Source organism: Phaseolus vulgaris, chromosome 3, assembly GCF_000499845.2.
Source record: "Phaseolus vulgaris cultivar G19833 chromosome 3, P. vulgaris v2.0, whole genome shotgun sequence".
NCBI lineage: Eukaryota > Viridiplantae > Streptophyta > Magnoliopsida > Fabales > Fabaceae > Phaseolus > Phaseolus vulgaris.
Window position 1 is genome coordinate 43,982,590 of NC_023757.2, and position 17,377 is coordinate 43,999,966.

At 32.2% G+C, this 17,377-nt stretch overlaps 2 protein-coding genes across 2 annotated transcripts; one reads left to right on the forward strand and one right to left on the reverse strand.

Moving 5' to 3' along the window:
* Positions 1–1,990: 1,990 nt before the first annotated feature.
* Positions 1,991–3,448, forward strand: LOC137807990 (transcription factor TCP9-like). Its single transcript, XM_068608878.1, has one exon. It carries the CDS (start codon positions 2,203–2,205, stop codon positions 3,265–3,267), a length of 1,065 nt encoding a protein of 354 aa, XP_068464979.1. The 5' UTR covers positions 1,991–2,202; the 3' UTR covers positions 3,268–3,448.
* Positions 3,449–13,258: 9,810 nt separating this feature from the next.
* On the reverse strand, positions 13,259–14,609 carry LOC137807991 (bifunctional dTDP-4-dehydrorhamnose 3,5-epimerase/dTDP-4-dehydrorhamnose reductase). The gene is made up of 2 exons (XM_068608879.1): positions 13,947–14,609; positions 13,259–13,857 (listed from the first exon to the last, which is right to left on the reverse strand). The coding sequence occupies exons 1-2, from the start codon at positions 14,397–14,399 to the stop codon at positions 13,408–13,410; spliced, it is 903 nt and encodes a 300-aa protein (XP_068464980.1). The 5' UTR covers positions 14,400–14,609; the 3' UTR covers positions 13,259–13,407.
* Between the last annotated feature and the right edge of the window lie 2,768 nt (positions 14,610–17,377).

Genomic DNA, 17,377 nt, shown 5'->3' on the forward strand with positions numbered 1-17,377 from the left:
CAACTCATGTCTTGTTCAATGGGTGTAATGAGAGAATCTATGTAATCGATTTTCCCTAGGTTTGTTTGATGGTTGAGGTCTATCTAATCTCTCATTTTCCTTGGGCTTCTTAAACCTAATCTCAATTCGGACTTGACTCTGGAACTCACATAGTTCTTCTAACTACATGAACTTTATGACTTTTTGTCTTAGTTGGTTTCTTGCAGAGACTATTTGTGAATGGTCTTGGTTTTAGGATCGTGACCATATGAAGGAAGGTCACCTCCGGGTTAAAGTTTTGAATATTCAAAGCAACTTTTTTGAATCTCTCCATGAAGAACCTCAATAATTTTATTCTTTAGTTGAATGTTGAAAAGGGCGATGGATGTGAGGTGGTGTCGTTTGTTGCAAACTATATTATGAATTTGGCTACTCTGATTTCAAAGCAGTCGTTACAGAATGGTGAAAGGCATTGCCCTTATTAGAGATATAGGGAAAATGTTGTAGAGTACTACATCAACTGAGGTGTATAGGACTATCTGGGTTACATACATATTAATATGTTCATGGAGGTTAATTCTCCTATCATATTGGTCGTTACTTAAACCTTTCCAATAGGGTGGGAGTTCGTCGTTCATTATTCTATCAACAAAAGGGTATCATCGAGTACTTCCCAATGTTATCGAAGTGTTCAACGATATGTGAAGTTGTGATTCTACCTTCAACGTATGGGTTACCTTAGTTAGGGGTGATTGGGGTCACGGGGACATTGTTATATTTTTAATCATCGATTCTCGGTATTCTTTCTCCTCGGGTTGAGAGACAAGTGGGTCCCTTCTAATTTCCTATTTATTTCCTTGTTTGAGGGTACTAATTTTCTCATTGTTCATTTCTTTCATTTCGACCATTTCCTTATGAAGAACTAGAAAGTCTAGGTTACTCTTCTGTCTGATAACCTTTGGTTGTTAGTCATATTTCTCGTAGATGCCATTGAATTCTTCAGTTACTTCTTTCTCATGCACCGTAGTGGGTGGCGATTGTTCTTGTGTGGGTTGGGAAAGTTTCTTCGTTTTTATCTTGTTGATTTGGTTGTCCTACTTGTTAATTTCTTCTCGGATTTTGGTCGAAGTAAATGTTTTTCGACGTTTAAGTTAATATTCGTTTGTTGAAGGATTTAATGCTATTGAAAACGTAAATTTTAATTAGTAGTGTCAATCTATTTAAATGTGTTGTTTGAAGTGGACCTGAATTATCACTTCCCTCAAAATAATTTTCATTTAAACTGAGAATACTTAATCGTGTCTGAAATTAATGCTCTCGACCACATAGAATCAATAAATTATTATACAATAGTTTTTTATTTAATAACAATATAAAGGGCTATTTACATTATAAGTGTATATGATATTTATGCATAAGGCAGTATTCGTTTTTAGTTTGGAAAAAGTATATTAAGTGTTTCTCTTATATTAGAAAATATATGAGATGAGATTTTTGTTTTTTTTATGAAAAAACAATTTTTTTTTCTTATTTATAAAATAAAAACAATATATGATATACTTTGTAAATAAAAAACTAATCAAGATAGTTCATATAAAAAATTAAGAGTGAATATTACTCTATTTCTATGAATTAAAAAATACATTTTGTTCAATAATTAATGCATTAAAGAGATAAAAGAATTATAAATTTAAAGATAATTGTTTCATATAATATGATAGAATAAAATATTTAATAGAATAGAATAAAGATATTATAGAACAAAAAATGATAAACCACAATCTTATTTAGTATTGTGTGTATAAATAAATAATAAATTAAATAATGAAAATTTATAATATAAATTATATTTAAATAATATTTTTTTATTAAAGCTAACTACGAATTTTTAATTTATATTTTAAAAAATTAGAAAATAAATATGATTTTAAGTAAATTATATAAAATGAAATACTATTGAAAAGTTATCCAATCGTATTAAGAATCCTGTAGTTGATCTTGAGGATAAGAAAACATTGGAGAGGAAATATCTTTACCTTTCAATCCGTGTGTATTAATTAATGATCATTTATAAGACATTCCATTTGTTGTAGTGCATTTTGGTGTTTTAGCCACCACACCTAAAAGAATTCCCCCCAGGCTCCTTCCTTCAATTTCACTGAACTTTTATATTTCACCCTTCCAATTCTCTCTGGGTTCATCTTCCAATTCAGAATCACTGAAATGGCGTCCAATCAGGAGGAACCGGACATGGATCAACATCAAGACGGAGGAAAAACGGACCTCGGCACCAACCACGCCGACGCAGACAAACCCTCATCCCAACGCACTAACCTCAATGGACTTCCCCAACACTTCCAAGTCCTGCCGCTCAAAAACGAGCCAACGGATTCCGACCCTGACCCTGACCCTGACCCGGACCCAAACGCACCGATTCCTCCGCCGCCGCAGATGCAACTTTCGCTCAAATCGCCCAGGCGCTCCTCCACCAAGGACCGTCACACCAAAGTCGAAGGTCGTGGCCGCAGGATCCGAATACCCGCCACCTGCGCCGCCCGGATCTTCCAACTCACCCGAGAGCTGGGCCACAAATCCGACGGCGAAACTGTCCGGTGGCTCCTCGAGCACTCCGAGCAGGCCATCATAGAAGCCACCGGCACAGGCACGGTGCCGGCCATCGCGGTCTCCGTCGGCGGCGCGCTCAAAATCCCCACGACCTCGAGCGCCAACCAAAACAACGAGGGCGAGGAAGGCGCGTCTAACAAGAAACGGAAACGCCCTTCCAACAGCGAGTTCGTGGACGTAAACGATGCCGTTTCGCAGACGTCTGGTCTGGCCCCGGTTCAAGTACCCCAAGGACTGGTCCCGGTCTGGGCCGTAAGTAACCCCAGCATGGTGGTCCCCGCTAACACCTTCTGGATGATCCCGCAGGCCGCGACCACCAGCAACCCCTTGGGCGGAGTTACGGGCCCCGCCAGCCAACGGCCTCAGATATGGGCCTTATCTCCCTCCGTATTCAACGTGGCGGCTAGGCCCATATCGAGTCTGGTGACGACAACGAATATTCCAGAAGCTTGGCCCGTTATGACGGCCTGCAGTAACGGTTCTAACTTAGCAGCGGTGAGTACGAGCACGGTTGGGGCTAAAGTGGCTACTAATTCTAGCATGGCCCCTAGTGTTAGTTCCAGCGCCACCAAGACTCAGACGTTGCGGGATTTTTCCCTCCAAATTTACGATAAGCAAGAGTTGCAGTTCTTGGGCCGCTCTGGCACTCACGCCAATCCATGAGAAACACGTTAATCCACCTTTAGGAACCTCCTTTTTTTTTTTTTATCTTCTACTTCCCTTTTTTGAGAGTTTCTCTTTAATTGAATAAATGTGACCATGTGAAAATAATGTAGAGTCACTAGTGTTGGTGCAGTGATTGAAGTTTTTAGCTCCTAGTCATAATTGCTATGCTTTTGTTTCCTATGATTGCGTTATATAAATAAATAAATATATATATGGTTTTGGCGAGAGGGAGGAAGAATTATTTATGGATGTTCTGGGAATGGAAGAGAAGTGAGTAGGGGAGAAAGAAGGAGTACGGAGATGTGAGTGGAAAGCGTGACACGTGTGGGGAGGGGGGCGACTGAGAGAGTGAGGAGGGTGGCCCACATACTAATGGAGGATTCACGATGGCTCACTCCTTCCTCAAAAAATGCTTTTCACATTTCTACTCTTTATAATCTATTGAGAAGGATAAATCTAATCTCTAAAATCGTATCTTGCAGTCACAATGAAATTAAATTTAAAAAATTAAATTATTGATTTTGAAATTTTGAAGGGTTTTGGGAGCAAAAAGCGGTTATGTAAAAGTGGGTGGGGCCTGGGTGAACCCTAAAATTCAAAGCCGCCAGCTGCGGCTGCACTTTGCGCACACTCATCAGTTATTGTCTCAGCCAACAACACCGTCCCCTCCATTTTGTAACACCACGTCTCCACGCCCTGCCATCTGTCACTCTGTTCTATGCAACGCTAACGCAGTATTTTCTCTTCTTTCTCCAACCTGCCCTCTTTTTCATCATCATCCATAATTCCACCTACACTATGCTACTCTTACTAAACTTTTTTCATTTTGTCCATAAATAATACGTTTTAAAAAAATTAAAGTGCACAGAGAAGAAGCTTATTTTTTTCGAAATAACACCAATTATTATTTATTATTTGAATTTCCATCTTTATTTTTAATTTTTAGCTTGTAATACCCCACCAAAATTCGGCTTTTTTAAAAGTCAAATTCTAGGAGATCTTTTACTTTTTTTTTTAAGTAAACAAAAAAATGACAAATTGAATAGCTTTTACAATTACAAATTGATTTTCCTTTGATCCGTAATATTTAGAAAAATATTATTTTTTTTAAATTTAAAAAATTAAAAATATTTTTTTCTCATCGGCTCAAGGTCGGTCGGAATAGTCTTCCTTCATGCTTCAGTGAATTAGCTCCCTAGAAATAAAGGAGGTTTCACCTGCAAAAAAAAAAAACACTTTAACGCTTAAGTTAGTAAGAGCATAAATTTCTATGTATATAATGAATATATTACAAGGTCTGAGTTAAGAGTACTCTCTCTGAGTGGTCATGTATTTATAAGTCTTCATGGGTTTGGACTTTGACTCTCGTTTCTCCAAGTGTTAAAGCGGTGGTTTATCATTCTTTTTATAAAATCTGAATATCATGGAGTATTTTTGTAGTGTAATAAGGGATATTGTGCAAGTAAATTAGACCATTTATGTGATATAATAAATGATATTACGCGGGGCATTTATATAATATTATAAGGGATATTACACAGGACATTTATGTCATATTATAAAGGATAGCGCGTAAGCAAATCGGGACACTTAAAAAGGTCGAGATTTTGTGCATTAAAAACGCATTAATTATGTTGTGACAAGATTTCTTATTATTTACATTATTTTAACGAGATCACCGAATTGGGTATAGACCCACTTTACCGTGTTTTGAGCCTGTTCGGTCGGCCTTATCGAGCTACCTAATGGGTCAGTCTATTTAGCCCAATTCCTAGCAGTCCCGGAATGGTATAGAGAATGAAGAAGGTCGTCATGCTTGGCTTAGACCTTGAGCTGCCAGAATAGAGGAGGTCAACATGCTCGACCTGAACCTTGAGCTACCAGAATGGAGGAGGTCAACATGCTCGACCTGAACCTTGAACTGCCAGAATGGAGGAGGTCGAGCCTCGCTGGCAAAATGAAGGAGGTCGACATGCTCAATTTTCTCACTATTTAGATTGAAATGGAATACGTTTAACTTGAAATTTTATTGGTATGTGTTTGATCAAATCTAGAATAATACAGTATTCTTTATAAAAAAAATTATTAACAAACGTTTGACAAAATTCAAACTGCAAGCTATTGTCTATCGGATTTTATCATAATATTTTAAAGATGTTAAGATGTGAAAAATATTTCATTATAAATTATATAATATCTTTTCATGATAAAATCTTTCAGATATAGCTTCTGAATTTCCTTTTATAAAAATTAAAAACCATATCATTTTGAGCAATATATAATTAAACAACAATGTAAAGAGACTTAACTTTTATAAGAAAAAAATCATAAAATAATACAACTCGTTGTTCAGTAAACTGTTACCAATAGAATGTTAGCAGTCAAATAAGAACGTTATTATAAGATAAGATGAAGGCCAGTTACTTTCTAGAAAAAAAAATTGTCATTTTGAGTGGAATAGACAATAATATTCTGAATTGATACATCACACTCATCTCTAAATGAGACCAATTTATTAAAATGGATATAAAATAATTTGGACTATTATAATTATAAATTAATATTATTTATTGTATTTTCTTTTCTACAACCTACTAAGACCGATATAACGTCTACGGATGTAAAACATAAAACAAAAACGAAATTGATTATACTAATATTTTTTAAAATTTATAAAGATGGAAATAAATTAGTAAGAATATAAGATGGTTATAGAATCACTTGCCATAACGTGTAGATGGAAACAGTCCAATTCTGATAATTTGAACCTTTGGTAGTTTCAGAAGAAAAAAAACCTTTTTGTGTGGCCATATGAGACTTTCGATTGGTTTTGTTACGCTTACAGCGTTTTTTTTAATTGGGTTCCAAAAACAACGGTAAATAATACCCTTAAAAAAGTAGAGTTTATATAACTAAAATTTGCATACTAATAAAATGATAAACAACAACTTTGGCATCTGGATCACTCGCGGCCAGCATCTAAGAGTCCAACCTGTATCAATATCTCTACTTGGCCGAAAGAAAATTACAAATTTTCCTCGAAATAAGTCTTTGTTTTTATTGGTTGATTGTTGACGTGGGAGAAGATGATTTAATTTTGAAGTATTGGTTGACTTTTGAAGGTAAAGACTGAATTTTGTTGAAGAAGATTTGGTGTTTATTTGGATTGGTGGATCTTAACATTTTTTGAGTTATGGATTGTAGAACTGAAATGTATTTTTAGACTTGTGGATTGATGGATCTGGAATGCATTTTTTGACTTATCACAGAGGCAATTGCTTCCTGCACCCGATCAATTATGATTGACAATTGACGAATTTTTAAAACTTTCATTGTACCCTTCTGTTCTTCACTTTGAAAAATAGTGTATGAGGTAGAGGAAGTTCATTGTTGTGGTGAAGCTTTGCTTTGAGCCGCAAAAGAACAAATGAAAAATTTCATAGAAGCCAAGTTCCCTAACTACCTAACACTAATATGGATATTAATATCCGCAGAACAACAAATTCTGGATAAAAATATCCGCAAGTCAAAAGTCTATTACGGATAAAAATATCCAAAAGTCACTAATCAACTACGGGTAAAAATATTCGGAAGGCAATAATGAACTATGGATAAAAATATCCGGAAGCCAATAATGAACTACGGATAAAAATATCCGGAAGGCAATACTCAACTACGGATAAAAATATCCGGAAGCCATGTCAGTGTACCTTGACTTTTTCAACGATGGTTTCTTCTCCGACTTTCGAAGCTGACCGTGGTGGCTGCTGCTCTGCCTGCGATGATGAAGGTCATTGTCGATGAAGCAAACGAACGGAGACGAAGGTGGCTGACAGTGACTGACCGTGATGGCTGCGACTGCGGCTGCTGGTTCACGCACAAACGGACAAACGAAGGAGAAGAAGAATAGGGTTGGGTGCAGATCACACTTAAGATATTTTCAAATTCATTAAGGGTAATTTAGTCTTTTCCTATATGCAATTGGGTGCCGGTTCAAAATAATGGGTGCAGGGAGAATCAGCCTATTACAGAATGTCTTGTCCAAAACCCTAAAGTTGTATTGCAGAATCCCAAATCCGCCAAGAAAAATGAACATCCAATCTGTAAACAAAAAATATTACTTCGAACGCATAGTCGCTGCATACACCACCTAACCACCACAAAATCAACGAAAAACGAACCACCTTCACGAAACCACCAAGAATACCCAATGTTCCGTGACTCCTCTTACTTTGTTTGTTCTATGCACAACGATTTCAAAGAAAGAAGAAAGAAAGAGTCACCATGGTATGCTACATTTGGGTTTTTAAAAAGTCAGATAGATACTTTTGTAATTGCAGATAAATATAGGGTGCAAGAAAAACAAATGTAGGGGTGAAAAAAAAATACCCATAAAATATCTAAATCCAAGCAAAATCTAGTATTGTTTATGGTCCACTACAAGGCCCACGATTGTATATAAATAGAGGCTCAAGTAAAAGTTAGTTAAGCATTAATGCTCTTTTTTAATACATGAAAACTATGAAAACTTGAAGTCATAGTATCTTTATAGATACTTTCTTCTTGACCGACCAATAAATGTTTTAATAAGTACGATATATTTGGTAAGATAAGAATCACGACAATCATCTTATAACAATTTAATCACAGTTAAAGATTAAAATCTTATAACAATTTAATCACAGTTAAAGATTAAAATCTTATAACAATTTAATCACAGTTAAAGATTAAAATTCAGTAAATATATATATTTTTAAAGATAACCTTGTTTAACAAAGAGTTTCAACTCCAAACTTTAGTTGTTAAGATAGAGCACTAGTAAAGATTACGAGGGAAAGAGGCTAACATTATATATAAAGGGAACCTGTCACAATCATAAATATGAAAATGCTTAGGATATAAACTGTATCAACATTTTTAAGTCAATATCAATTGTATATGTGATTTTTGTGATACACGACGACAGAAAAATTAATAATTGAACGTAATACACCAATTATAACATATTTAAAGAAGAAATGAGAGAACATTATCAAAAGTATTGTGTCAAAGACTGTTCTTTTGTCTATCCGTGTGAATTGAACACGTGTAAAAGAGTTTACTACAGTTAAAGTTTATAAAAAATGTATCATATTTAATACATAAATATAATTATCCCTTTAAAACGAATAGGATAAAATAAATAATTTGATTTTAAATATTTTGAATGTTGTAAAAGAGTTTTTTTTTGGCATATTTTTCATAAACGCTTTTACCAAAAAAAAAAATTAAAATAATTTGTTCAAAAACTTCAAGCTTAACAATAAACTAATTTGTAGAAATTGTCCTTTCACTTCTTTTAAATTCTTATTTTTTAAACTTATAAAAAAACTTGTTTATTTTTTCCTCGTATAAATATTTATGGAAAAAAATTATCCTAACAAATATTTTATAAAATATATAGAGAAATTTATCTTAACAAAACTCTTTATCTTTCTCATTCAACAAAAATAGGCAAGTGTTACAATTGGTAGGTGCTCTTTGAGGATGGAGACTTGTGGAGAGGATTGAAGCATAAAGTGTGAATGTCTTAAGCCTTGGTCCAACAATGAGTTTTTTATGCTTACCTCCTCCACTTATCAAACTATTGTTTTTAAAAAATTAAAGGAAAAAGAATATTATTATTACGTAATTTATTTTTTAAAATCAAAGGGTTACACCCTGTACATTAAGAGAAATTATTATCTAATTGTGAATCATCAATAAACTGTGATTTCAATCTATTATATATATATATATATATATATATATATATATATATATATATATATTACGTTATAATCTACTTATTGATATTAGTTTAAAAAAAATATTAAGTGAACAAGTGACCGTTCATCTTTGAAATTATTATTTTTAAGATAAATTTGTTAAAATTAATCATCATATTTAAAATATTAAAGAGAATACATTTAAATTATTCTTAATTTCAACTAGATGTAATAGAAAAAGTCACATTTTCAATGCAATTACTAATAATAAAATACGGATAACGAAATGTATAAAGTAAAAACAGTTTCCTAATTATACTGCAACATCATGCATGAACTTCTTGTGAAAATATTAGCGACACTAAGTCGCAATTCTTCTCTTTAAATATCAGTGTAAACTTAAAAGACATTTTATATATTTATTGTTAGTGACCAATTGATGATTTCTCTTTAAATAAATAATTTACTGTAAACTTAAAAGACATTTATAAATTCATCGTTTTGGAAATGTCTATATAGATTATTTTCCCAGGTTTATATTTTGATATATTTTTTTATTCTTACTCTTTTGTACATTAGAGATAGAAGAATACATACAGGGGTATTCCACAAATGCTTTTTGTTAGTTTTTTATATTTGAAATTCTATTTGAAAATATAAGACTTTAAATTATAAAAGCTGCCTAATTAGTATTGGAATTCACAAAGTTTTAATTAAATGAAATTTTAAGAACAGAAAATCCAACAAAGAGTTGAATATGATAATATTTTAAAAAAACATATATTAAAATGATATCGCATTTTTAATTGTTTCTTTAATTATATTTATTTCATTATTGACTACATTAATTTTTATTATTGTTTACTTGGCCTATTTTTATAAAAAAAGATACAATTAATTACAGCATGTATTTGGATATTGCATATCAAATCCAGGTCAATAGTTGTGTCAAGTAGATGGATCCACTCATAGTTATGCGTACAGAATATGTTATTTATTTGATTTGAGGTGGACACAATTAAACAGTTGTTAATTATTGTGTTGTGTGAGAGACGCATTGTCCACAATTTAATACTCAAAACTCAACGTGCCAAGTGTAATGGGCCCAATTGATGAGTTGTGTTCATTCTCCTAAGCCTAATATTGCGCTCATCTCATAAATTAATTTACTTAATTTGTGGTATGTGACACTAACTCTTTATCCCACGTGATCGATCATATTGTTGAAATTTCAATACTTTCTATATGCAATGGACATTTTAACATTTTAATAAAACATAATTTACTATTGTGATGCACCAATAAAATCTTTCAAATATAAATACAAATCAACACTCACCATTAGAAAACTGAAAGAAGAAAAAATTGCTTGTACGCTGAAAATATCACATAAATTAGAGACAATAATATTTTATATTATATAAGTAAATATAAATCTTATTTTATAAAATTAGTTTTATAAAATTAATTTATATTTAATGTTCACTTTCTAATAATATAATCTTTAACTTTAATTAATTTTAACATTCAAATCTAAATAAACAATGTAAAAAAAATCCTTATTTAACATTATAATATTCATACAAATTATAGAACCCTGTTGGAAATAACTACAACTACATCAATCAATATTAATTCTTTAATATATTCCTGCATTAGTTTCTCACTAGAAAAACATTTGAAGAGTAAAGTAGAGTAGAGTACGTGTTTTAACTTTTAACGTCAACAATAAAAAAAGTTGGGTTTAATTATTTTTTATGCTTCTAATATATGATTAATTTTTTGTTTTAAGTATGAAATAAAATTTTCTTCAAATTAAGTCTCTAATAAAAAAATCAGTATCTAAAACTAATTATTTTTATTTAGGTCTCGTGAACAATTATTCATATTTATTTTTTTATTTAATTCTATAATTTTGTTCATATTATATTTCAATTATTTAATTTTTAATTATAATAATTAATATATTTTTCATTAAATATCTTTCCTGTCAACATAACGGAAACACTTTCAATATAAATCATTGTTTGAAAATGTAGATAATAAAACACTTCAATATATGACTGAAAAAAAAATGATAAAAGAAACTTAAACTGAAAAGCTTATTAAATCAATTATATATTGGATATACGAGACAACAAGAAGAAAAGTCGGATCATTCATTTTGTATCTAACAAATGAAATGAAAATGCGAGCATGGAAATAGTGGAAAGTTACTTTCTTCTTCCTCCTCGCATATATACCATGAAAAGGTGAGAAAGACACCTGACCATATAAATTTTACATTATTACCTCTTTAATTTTACCAATAATATTTCACATTTTTTATCATCACTTATTTAAAAGAAAAATTTACAAATTATGAATAAAACTAATTAATTCAAATTTTATAATAAATACACTAATAAATAATGTTTCCCTACATTTCTAGACTTTCACAAACATCTTTTACAATTATGCAATTAAAATTATATTTTTAATTTAAACAAATAAATTTTCTTCTAATTTTCAATGTTCCGACAATTTCTAACATAATTCTTATTTTCTTAAATATCATTTTTACTATAAATAAGAAGGAATGTTTTAGTTATAAACAAATAACTAAAACAAGATTTCCACTGAAGGGTGCTGAAAACAAGATTGCTACCCAAGTTAATTTGGCACGACGCGGGGTGAAGATTGACGTTTTAGTTTGTTGCTTTTGCAGGTTAAAGGAGGAATCTACTAGTCATTTACTCTTTGACTGTAGAATTGCTTGACTCGTTTGGGTTCAATGTTCCGTGTGGTTAGGAGTATCGTCGGTAGCTCCCATCAATCCTATTGCACATTTCACGCAATTTTGTAATGCTAGAAAGCCTTTCAACTCTATCTTGGGAAGTGTGTGGATTTCGATGGTTATAGAGATTTTGTGCCATAGGATCAAAGTTATTTTTAAAGGAGGTGTGGTGGATCATTCAGAAATCTTTACTTTGGTTCAATTGATTTGATCCCGGGTAACTTCTAAAATACCTTTTACTTGTTTTTTCTTCTCTGATTGATGTCTTGCCCCTTGTCTTGTTTGAATTCAATATAAATGGTCTGTTACATTTTAGGGTGACAGGTATATGTATTTTGTTGGATGTTGGTTTTTGTGGGTTGTTGGGCTGGTAGTTGGGTTGATGGGTAAGACTTGTTGCTATTTTGGAGGTTGGTAGTGAGTTTGTACTAGGTTTGTAATGTGCTAGTATGAGATTTTCAGTGGTAGACTAATATGGACTCTTCCATTGTGCCGGTTTGGGTGGCTCAAAAAGTTGGATTATATTGTATAGGTATGTATAAAGGTTAAATCACCCCTTAAGTGATTCCTGTTATTCAATTCTTATTACTGATAAAAAAAAGTTATAAACAAATAAAACCCACAAATATATAATCATGTTTTTCTTAAATAATTTTTAATATAATAATAAATTTGTAATATTATATTTTTGTCTATTAAAAATAATTAACATATCAATAACACATATTATATTAGTCACGAAATTTTTCTTACACTTTTCCTTTCATTATATACTTAGCACAAACAACCTTAATTTCTAGATAAATTCTGTCGTAGTGAGAGTTGAAGGGACATGAAATTTAAATGATGTTTTTACATATAAAAAGAAACGAAAACCGTTAACATATCATATGAGCATTCAACACGTGTTTATTTGTATTGAACTCAGAAGAGATCACCAAACCCATACACACTCTTGACACTTTTGCATCCAAGGAAAGGAAGACCAGAGTTTGCTTCAAGAAGATTGAGATGATTTCATCTCTTTTAAGTTTGAACCCCATAATGAAGAGTTTCAAACAGAGGTGATAAGAAAATAAAAAGTCACGTTGACATCTAATATTTACTAAAATGAAGATATATTTCTAACTTTTATATATATATTATGAGTCTTTCATACATCGATAATACATATTTTTGTTAATTTTCTCTCATTACAACAGAAATAAATAAGTAAAATAACAAATAAATTTACTAATAATAAATAAATCCTTTTCTCTACCAAACAAGTTATTGTGTTGGGTGATTCTTTTTCTTTCCCTTCCTTTCCTTTGTGTCCCGAACTATAGATCAGTGAATAGCTCAAAAAGGGTAGGGATGGAGGCAGTTCCAAGTCTTACTTACTCCACAAATCATATTCACTTAGCACGCAATGTGTAATCTAAGCATCATAAACTCCAAGATATGAAAATAGGTGTCCTAAAAATCATTGGAAACTACTTTGAGAACTAATTTATTCAATAAGCAGAGCAGAGGGTAAAAATTCAAAATTCAAAATACAACATACAAATAAAAATAGACACAGACTTAAATCAATGGGGAGAATAATAATGATAAAAGTGGAGCCTTTTACACCTACGCTTTAACCTTCTGGTTGGGTTGGAAGACATACTTAACGAGGGAGTCCTTGATAGACAGCAGTTCTGGAAATTCCGTCTTCAATTTGGTGGCATCAAGCTCATTGTTGCTCCTGGGGGCAACAATCACCTTGGCCTGTTCCTCCAGAGTGAAGTTCTTCCAGGTGAAGTTGGGGTCAACATACTCTCTGTACATCTCTAGAATTTCATTGTGACTAACCACTCCAGGGTTTGTGAAGTTCCAGATCCCAGTCAGATTCCTCTTCGCCATCTCAATGGAGATGGGAAGAAGTTCATCCAATATACTCATGGAATTCGGAATATCCACAACCTTCTCGTATCGAGTGATCTTCGCGATGAAATTGCGCGGATTCGATAAATCAGACGAGATAGGCATCCTCACTCGCAAGGTACACACATTATCGTAGTTCTTAAGCAGCTCCTCTACCTGCCAAAGCGAGGTAAGACAATCAATAATAAAAACCAGATCTAAAATATTACATAAATTGAATTGTGCTAAAAAGTTTAGACTCCAACCATGGCCTTGGTCTTAGAGTAGAAGGAGCCGGTGAAATTGGGAGTGTCGTGCTCTTTGAACCCGATTCCGGATCCGAGAGGATGACCGGAATCGTACTCGAAGATGCAACCGGTGGCGTAGTTGAGGAGGATGAGGCCGTGGTTGCGGCAGACGTCGGCGAGAGTGAGGGTTCCGACGACGTTGGTTCGGATGGTCTCAACCTTGTGGGATTCGCACCAGTCCACGTTGGGCCGGCCTGTGACTCCAGCGGCGTTGAATACGTGGGTGGGCTTGACCTGAGCTATGTCCTTTTCGAGGGAGGCCCGGTCCTCGAGACGGCCCGAGGCGTACTCGAAGGCGATGCCTTGGGCCTGGCAGAGGGTGCCGAGGAGGCCACCAATCCAGCCCGTACGGCCGTAGATAAGGAACTTGTTGGGGTTTTCCGGTGAGGCGCCGTTGGCTGGGAAGCCCATTGTTGGAGCGTGAAAGAGTAAGAAAGAAGGAAGAGTAAAAGAATAAGGTAGATCTCTGCAGTCTTTTCTCTTCTTTCCAACTCTCTTGGCTTCTCTTTCCCTGTCCTATTTGTTGCCACTCATATACACTACTCACAACACAATACTCTCTTTCTTCTTTTATTTGCAAAATAATACTTAATCTAAAGAATCATATTATCTAATAAATATAAAAGAAAAAGAAAGTAATACCTTCACTATAAGCATAAATTATACACGTGATACATAGAGAAACGCATAAACAATTCCTTTCTCCATCTGTCGCACTCCATTTTTTTATTAAAATATATCTAAATCAGATGTAAAGAACATTTCCAGCAGGTATGGTTCAATTTAAAATTAAAAAGCCCAAATCAAACCACATCAATTATTGATCAAGTTTTGCGATTTTCAATTTTTTATTTTCTTCTTTTGTTAATGATTTATTATGCTTTATATTTTAAATAAACATCCTTCACTTAAAACAATAAATGTAAAATCGATGAGGTCGTTTTAAGAAAGTTAACCATATCAGTGGTGAAAAGGAGTAAAAATAGTCATAAATTATTCTTACAATGATAACCGCAAAGTGTTTACTCTGTCAGTTATTTTTCAATCCAATTTATAAGCATCAACTCTCTTTCCTTGAGAGGAGTATGTAAAGATATTTTAGTATCTAAATCAATTAAAACGTAAATAAAATAATAAATACATGATAATGATACGACCAAACTTTTATTTTGTCACAGATTGTAAATACTGAGAAAAATAATTTTAGAGTAGAACAAAAACTCTACAATAAAATTTAGTTTAAAATGTAAATTAGGGTTTGATTTTTGTGGATTTTGAAAATTCAAACGATTTGACTTTTAAAGTATTTCGAAAAATTATTAAAATATTAGACTAGAATGTAATCCCAATAGAAGATAACAAATGCGATATTTTACTTTTAATAGCATACGTGGTAAAATTATTTACTTATAATATTTTGTAGTAACCAATATGATCAATTATAAAGAATTAATTTTATATATAAATTTATTTTACAAATAATTTGGATCCACCACCATAAATATATAATTCAATTCAATTTTAATTCAGTACATTAATTGAAATATAATACAACTCAACCTGAAAAAAAAGAGAGTAATTGGATAGGAGAGTTTAAGCTACTTACGTGGAAATATTGTAGTGTCATATAAAATCTGTATACGTAGAAAGCGATTTTGTTATATTCATGTGTAAGTTATTTATAGTACAGAGTATTATTTTATCCAATTATTCAAAAATTATATTCCGACAATAATTTTATCCTCATACTAAATTTGAATAATTTACTTCTAATTTCATAACTTCTCACATTTTAAATATTCGTATTAAAATATACATAAATTTAAAATTAAATTATAATTCTGATTCTCTTTTCAATTTTATTTGTAGTTTGATCTTTATATTTATTTCTAGATTTTGGTTATCAAATTTAGAGAAACTTATAATATTGATTTAATTTTTAATTTTACATACTTTTAATTTTATATATTATTAAATATTTAAGTTATTTTTGAATGATATATGTCTCTAGTCCAATTAAACACACACAAATGAGTATTAAATGGGACAAAAATTAATCAAGAATAAATTATATTTTAGTTTTTTTTTTAATTATAAATACAAAATTTTAACAGTTCATTTTTTAAATTTATCTACTTTCTCTCTAATATATCTAAACAATTTTTCCTTTTTTTTAATCTTATCTTGAGTTTTTTAAGCTTATACATGTTTCTGACTTGTGGAAGAGGATGTGCGGTGGCAAGGATGAAAACAGAAACAGGGAACGGTGGTAAAGGGCAAAGAAAAGACATGCACAATTTTTAATCAGAAAATATTCCTATCAAATTGAGTGTGTAAAACATTACAAGGAGTACATGATAAATACACCACGAAGATACAATTGGGTTTGGTCCATACAAAACATAAAAAGCCTAGAAAGATACCCCCTCAGGCAGGTGGATGAATGTTCTGCACACCAAGCTTGCTAAGAAGTCTGTGAAAAACTTCACTGTGTAGCAGTTTTGTGAGAAGATTTGCAGACTAGTTTTCAGTGCTTATAAGAAGTAAGTGAAATAAACCTGTTATAGCTTCTCCCTCACCACATGACAGTCGATATTTAGGAGTTTAGTCCTCTCATGAAAACTACTATTATGTCCAATGTACCTCGTAGATTGATTATCACAGTAGATGCTCGTTTTGTTGGTATTGATATCCAGGTTTTCAAGCAAGTATTTAAGCCATTGAATTTCACAGCATGTAGACATAAGTGCTCGATATTCAACTTCGAAGAAAGACCTTGATATAGTGTTTGCTTCCTTGTTTTCCATGATACAAGAGATTCTCCAAGAAAGATGTAGTATCCAGTAGTTGACCGTTGAGTAGAAAAATGACAAGTGCCAATGTGTAGTATTTATATTTGATAAGTTAGTTTCGTTCCTTGTTGAATCACATATTAAACTTTGAGTTATTTCTGGTAAAAGTGTTAATTTGGTTATGAAAAGTTCTCAAAGTTATTTTCTATGCTTAATGAGTTTTATATCAGAACTTCTTAATTAGAATTTTTTCTTGTAGGTTCGGCATTCGTACTTTAAATAGTACTATATTACAATTGATTCAGTATACTTGTCGAGATAAATCAACAAAACACAAGAGGCCCAATCAGAATCACTAAAAGCTTAAATTTGAATGTTTGTATCTTTGGGATAGAATATACCTTGTGCTGGTGATGATTTCATATATCTTAGAATTCTCTAAGCAACTTGATGATGTAGCTTTGTTGGTGCTTGAACGAATTAACTAAGGAACTGCACAGAGAAACTAATGTCTGGTCTAATGTGCACCAAATACAACAACCTTTAGATAATTCTTCGATATGTAGTAATTTCATGCACAGAGGAGTTTTGTTCGAA

Excerpts from the sequence above, each read along its gene's own strand:
- LOC137807990 (XM_068608878.1), top strand. The coding sequence starts at position 2,203 with ATGGCGTCCAATCAGGAGGAACCGGACATGGATCAACATCAAGACGGA.
- LOC137807991 (XM_068608879.1), bottom strand. The coding sequence starts at position 14,399 with ATGGGCTTCCCAGCCAACGGCGCCTCACCGGAAAACCCCAACAAGTTC. Across the intron at positions 13,858-13,946 it reads ACTCTAAGACCAAGGCCATG|GTAGAGGAGCTGCTTAAGAA; the intron begins GTTGGAGTCTAA and ends TCGCTTTGGCAG.